The following is a 6,263-nucleotide window of genomic DNA, read 5'->3' on the forward strand; positions in this document are numbered from 1 at the left end:
CCCCCCCGTCCATTAATTCGGCCTGACAGCTTCGCCCCCCTTCCCCTCCCCTCCCCGTGAATGCCGTTTTTCAGAAGGGTATGTTTTAATTTGTCACATCAAGGCAATAAAAGGCAGCAATATATACTTAAGCAGTTAACGTCGTAATAACAGGTTTAAAAGGAGCAATTAAAAGGCCGCGAGTCGCCCGTCTGCTCCCCCCCGCCCCGCCTTTCCGCGGGCCGCCTCCGGCGTTACCCGCTTTGTCTCGCTTAGCTCCAAGCCGGGGAGTCGGAAGGCGCTTTGTGGGGCGCAAATCGATCCGACTGGGGTGGGGAAAGTCCGGGGAAACCGATTCCAAGTCCCCAAATCCAAGATCCATAGAGCGCTGTAGTACTTTTAGGGATCGCTCGCTTTGCAAATTCGGGATGGCTGCAACGCCGCAGAAGCCTGCTCTGCGCTGAAACCGGCGTTAACGCCTCCCTTGCAGAGTGACTCCACTCTAAACCCAGTGTGATTCCTCTCCTACTGAAAGGGGTGTGTTTAAATCGGAGTCACTCTGCAATAGAATAGGATCTGAGTGTAGAAATAGACAGCACTATGTCTATTTCTGGAGAAACCAAACCTGCACCCACAAGTCACTGACGACTGCGCCCATAGTAGCGAACCATTCGCAAGGCGATTATCCTGGGTAGACAAGCAAACTCCTCGTCCAGGAGGGTCGCTGTAGCACAGGGACCGCTATCCTAACATGCGCGGAGGCAGCCCAAGCTCTGGTGCGCGTGAGAAATGGAGCCCTTCCTGCTGCGCTCGCCGGCCAGGTGAGGGGTTAGAGCCCCCCAAGTGCAAACGAAATCATAGGGCAGTGGACACCATCTGCGGGAGCCGGCGAAGAGTCACCGCTCATTTGCAAACGCCCGGCAGGGGGGGAGAGGTTTTTGAGCCCCCGCGTCATCATTCGTTCCAAAGAGGCTCCCGTGAGACAACCCCTCCCCCAGGGTTGGGCTCCGAAATCGGCACATTTCAAAGTCGTCCCCCCCCCCTTCCTACAGTCTTTGCTACGACGATCCCTCAATGTAGGCCCAGCTATTGGTTGCCTACGGACAGGAGCGGAGGGCTCTCGGGACTGAAGCGGGCCTTCTCTGGGATTGCCGGCTCCCCCCGACGTCGCGCACATGACGTTCCACCGCCACACACACGCGCACATGTCCGACTTTCCGCGCCAATTGCGAGCGATTCAGCTCGGGCGACCAGGACAACAAAGGACACTTCTTGTCAAACGATGAGCTCAGGAACAGCCGACCCAGGGGGCAGTAAGATGCCAGCTAGATCCCCGGCCCGCTTTTTGCACCCTGGAGTCCGGCCGGAAGAGCTCGGAACCGCCCTTTAGCTTCTCGCTTCCTTGGCTGCTGTCAAAACGACCCAAATCCCCCACAGTTCGTTGAAGCAAACGGATGTCCACTGGCGACGGGAAAGTGACTGTTAACCCTGCTGGGAGCACCAGGCGCCCAGAGGCACGCTTCGCAGTTCCTTTGCTTTCAGTGGGCGGCGAAAGCGAGCGAAGCGCCAAAGTGGTCGGTTGAGATCAAGGGGTGGGTCACCTTGGTCGGATAGTCCACCCCCCCGGTGCCAACAACTGGAAGAAAAGAAAATGTCCTGACCCTTCAGTAAAAAACTGAAGACGTGGGAACGGGTAAGTGAAACTTCCCACGGCAACGGAAGTCAATAACACCGCCTGGTAAAGAGCGTCCTACTGAGCCGGGACTAAGCGGGGCGGGGCATTTTCTCCCTTCCAGGTCGCTGGCGACCCTTATCCAGTGTTCCCTCTAAGCTGAGTTAGTGTGAACCAGCTCACAGCTTTTTAGCCTCCGGCTCACACATTGTTGTCTTAGCTCAGGAAGGAGGGCTCCAGAGTAAACTAATTATTGCAGCGTCCAAATCGCTTGCTCACAACTTTAATGCCAGGAGCTCACAAAGGAGAATTTTTGCTCACAGGACTCCACAGCTTAGAGGGAGCATTCCCCTTATCCCGTCCCATTTTCTTCCAAATATTATATATTCATTTATTCACCACATTCCTATACCGCCTTCCTGCCCTAGGAGGACCGCCGAGGCGGAGAAGGGAGCCAAACTCCCTTAACAACTGCGCAGAAGGGGGAGCACGGCTTTCCTCGGCAGTCGCCTGGGCGCCAGTGTCGGTTTCACCGGGCTGCGGACGGAGACGCGCCGTCTGGAAGAGCATCCGGGCTTCGCGCGGTACCTGTCAAGGTGAGGATGAGCGCACGCGGTCGGGTGGATCTGTCCTTTCGGGCTTGGACGGCGGGAGTGACGCTCAAATAGCCCTGGCAACGGCTCCCGGGTGAGGAGGCCTGGAGGCCGCCTGCGCCGCCGGGTCTCTCCCCCTCCCCAGGCTGCAGCTTACATTTCAATCATGCGCTGCTGCAGAAGACGGCAAGGAGAGGCGAGGGGAAGAGAAAGAGAAAGAGAAAGGGGAAGGGGAAGGGGAAGGGGAAGGGGAAGGAGGAGAGGAGAGGAGAGGAGAGGAGAGGAGAGAAGGCCTTTCCGGGCAGCCACTCTTGGTGACGCGAAGCCCCGCAGCCCCAGCGGGAAGGCGCAGCGGAGTCGGGGAAGGGGAGACCCTTCCCTTCCCTCCCGTCCCCGGCGTGGGAATGTTGGGCGAGAACACCCACGGGCAATGTTCCCTCTAAGCTGTGGAGTCTGACGAGCAAAAATCCTGCTTTGTGAGCTCCTGTCATTAAAGTGGTGAGCGAGCCTTCTGGCTACTGCATAAATCAGTTGGCTCTGGAGCCCGCCTTCCTGAGCTAAGAGAAAAATATGTGAGCCAGAGGCTAAAAAACTGGGAGCTGGCTCACACTAACTCAGCTGAGAGGGAACACTGCCCACGGGCTGTCCAAGCCTCTTCCAAGGGGATCGCCTTCACCGACTCCGGCTCTTCACGCCCGCCCCTCCCCTGCGGGCCTTGGCGCAGCCGCCGGGTGGGAGCCTGGCAGAAGCGAATAATCTCGGTGGGGGTGGCCAGCCGGCCTTCCTCCTTTGCTGACACGGAAGTTTACACGGTCCGGGCAGGGCTTTACAATGCTTAAAAGGCGAACGGAGTCAGTTCTCGGGGGAGGGGAGACACGACCGTCCCAGTTTTCCTGTCCCGTTGACGTCAGAAGGACTTGTGCCTCGCTTTCCCTGGGAAGATAAACCGAGGTCTGGACCCTCCCGCTTCAGACTGGAGACAGAGTTACTGTATGCTTCTGCATCCCCCTTCAAATCCCTGCACAGAGATGCCGCCTGAAGCATTCCAGTGAGGCCTCTTCGGGGACTTAACAGCGCTAGATGCGTGGGGATCTGGATTATTTTTTTTAAACAAGAGGGAAGTTTATGAGCTCCCACTATTCTGAAGTGGTACACCCAACTCTGTGGCCAGGTGTTGGGTGTTACAAATCAAAACAGCAGAAACAAGAAGGGAAAAAAACTGAACCTAACAATAAACTCCAGAACCAAAGAAAGGTTAGTGAAAAGGAGGGCCAATATTAACACCTTTCCATAAAAAAAGGTACATGTATTTATTGATAATAACAAATTTAAAAACATATATAGGGGCCCAATTACAAACAATGTATATAAAACATAACAATATCAAGGGCTTAAAAAGTTGACCTTATGCGTTTCAGCCAAATAGGCCTTCCTCAGAGGTCATACATATGTGGCAAGATGATTAATAATTATATTCACATAAACACAATCAGAAATATATACAAAGTATAGATTCAATAAGGACCATAAAGTAAATTGTTCAGAAGTAAAATCACCAGGCACAGGATAAATATGCACATAAGACCTTTAAAGTGCAATCACTAGCCCAGTGATTATAAAATAAACTTATGGTCCAAACATTTCCTTCTTTGATTGTGTTCCCACAGTATTCACAACTGCTTTTTACTTGTGAATTGTGATTGTGTTTATGTGAATATAATTATTAACCATCTTGCCACATATGCATGACCTCTGAGGAAGGCCTATTTGGCCGAAACGCGTAAGGTCAACTTTTTAAGCCCTTGATATTGTTATGTTTTATATACAAATCAAAACACTTCAGTATTTAAAGGGTTAATGATGTTTGTTATGATCAACAGGAAGTCACATGTTCGTTTGTACCCAATCTGTTTAGACAATAGAATGCCCGGGAACTTTGGAGCTAACTTGCTAGTCTGATTGGAAACCAATGTGTCAAGTATTTAGCACATTGGCTTCTCTTTCCTCTCTTTGTTCTGACTGAGAAGGAGACGCCATTCTCTTCCCGTTTTACCTTTTAGCTGTAAGGATGTAGCCATATTAGCTCTTTGTTATTTTACATCCTGTGTACCTTTTTCCCATGTTAGGTTTATAGTAAACTTTTATATTTTAAAACACACCATGGACTCAGTCTCTTAATACTCTGCTGACTTACTTAAAAAGAATCCCAACAAAGGTTATGGGCGCCCAGCTCATTCCTTTCTGCACAAAGCTGACAATGCATGTGTGTATGAGTTTACTTAGAAACTTTTAAGAATAGCACAGATTTATTTTTTTTGGAAACATTTTCTGGATTAAGTGGGAGCAGAGAAAAGTTTGTTCCTCTTTCTAGAGATTTTCTAGCCTTGTTGCAGGCTGGACAGAAGGGGAGAGAAGATTTGTTTTCTGCTGCTCTATGCGAAGGATCCCTGGGGCTGAATCATGCTGCTGGAAGAGGGAGATCAAAGGAAGTTCGTTTAACTCCACGCTGACCAGACGCCTGTTCACTGCTTTGCCTCTGTCAAAAAGATCCGTAAAGTAAAATATGGCTGTTTCAAAGAATCTTTCTTTCTTCAATATTCCACCTTTATCTAGAACAAATTACAACTGGTGGAAGGGATCAATTGAGTGTGCTCTAGAATCTCAATCTGCTCTGCATGTACTCACTAGTGATGCTCCTGCAGATGATCCACAAAAGGAAAAATTAAAAGAGAAAGATGGTTTTGCAAAATCTTTAATCCTTGGGAGTGTCATTGCAAGTGATAATCAAAAGCTTTTAACATGAAAATCTGCAAAAGAAATGATAAACCAACTAGATGAAAAATACAATGGGAAAACGAGAGCTAACTATTTCTTTCTCTTTCAGCGTCTGATTAATGCAAAGATGAGAGATGGAGACTCAATAAGTGCACATTTGAACAACATTATGGATACTTTCAATGACCTAAAGGCAATAGGAAGCACACCAACTGATGATACTGTTATTGCTGTAATTTTGGGCTCTTTAACAAAAGACTAGGCTCATGAAGTTGCGTTTTTGAAGGGAGTAGAGAAATTAACCATTGATTATGCAATTTCTTATTTGGAAGCTGAGGGGAATAGAAGAGAAATGTCCCAGCTCCCTGATAGCATGTCAGTTCTTAGAGTGAAGCCTGCTTATGAAAGAGGAAATGTAAAGAAATAAGTTAAATGTTTTATATGTGCAAAATCTGGTCATCTCGACAAACAATGCCAGTTTAAACCTGCGCAAGATGAAAGAGACTGCACCACGCAGACTCCCACTGAAATAGGAGCCTCTAGGGGGCGTGGGAGTGGAAGGCCAAATGCTACCAGCAAGCAGACTAGGAAAAGGCCTATATTCTTTCTTAATAAAACACAGCCAGATGCTGTAGATGTAAACCAGAGTGGAAATGTGCATGCATTGTCTATTAATGGCAGAGAATCTGATGCTAAAGCTCTATGGGTTTTGGATTCGGGAAGTTATTTACATATTGCAAACTCTGTTGAATGGTTTGTTGATTTGGATAGAGAGAAAAAGCCTAATTTGCAACAAGTTAATGGTCAAGAATTAGCTGTGGAAGGAACTGGAACTGTTGTGCTGAACATTTTGAATACATGTGGTGAAATTGAGGAAGTTATACTCAAAGATTGCATTTTTTGTTCCTGAGGCCACTATCTGCCTCATATCCACTATGAGGATCATAGCAACTGGTTTTAAAATTAATCTTGATCAGGGCCAAGGCAAAATTTGGCATAAAGATGGTGTTGAGCTAATGATTGAAGAACATGGAAATTTTCATCATCTAAGAAACATTGCTGTTACTAGTGATGATGAAATGGACACTAATGGGCCATAAAATCATCTGCATGTGATCACAAGGACTGTTTCTATGCATGGCATGTAAAGTTTGCTCATAGGAATGTGCAAAGTGTACAAAAGCTGTTGAAGGACTGTAATATCAATGCTGTTGATTGTGATGCTATGAAAAATGGTTGTGAAA

General features: G+C 48.1%; 1 protein-coding gene across 1 annotated transcript in view; it reads left to right on the forward strand.

Moving 5' to 3' along the window:
• The window catches only part of IRX2 (iroquois homeobox 2), a 49,297-nt gene that overhangs the window by 14,995 nt on the left and 28,039 nt on the right, over positions 1-6,263 (forward strand). The window contains exon 8 of the mRNA XM_015413319.1: positions 2,158-2,247. Within this exon, the coding sequence (XP_015268805.1) occupies positions 2,158-2,247 (90 nt within the window). The remainder of the gene's footprint in view (positions 1-2,157; positions 2,248-6,263) is intronic.

Source organism: Gekko japonicus, unplaced genomic scaffold, assembly GCF_001447785.1.
Source record: "Gekko japonicus isolate JY-2015 unplaced genomic scaffold, Gekko_japonicus_V1.1 scaffold60, whole genome shotgun sequence".
NCBI lineage: Eukaryota > Metazoa > Chordata > Lepidosauria > Squamata > Gekkonidae > Gekko > Gekko japonicus.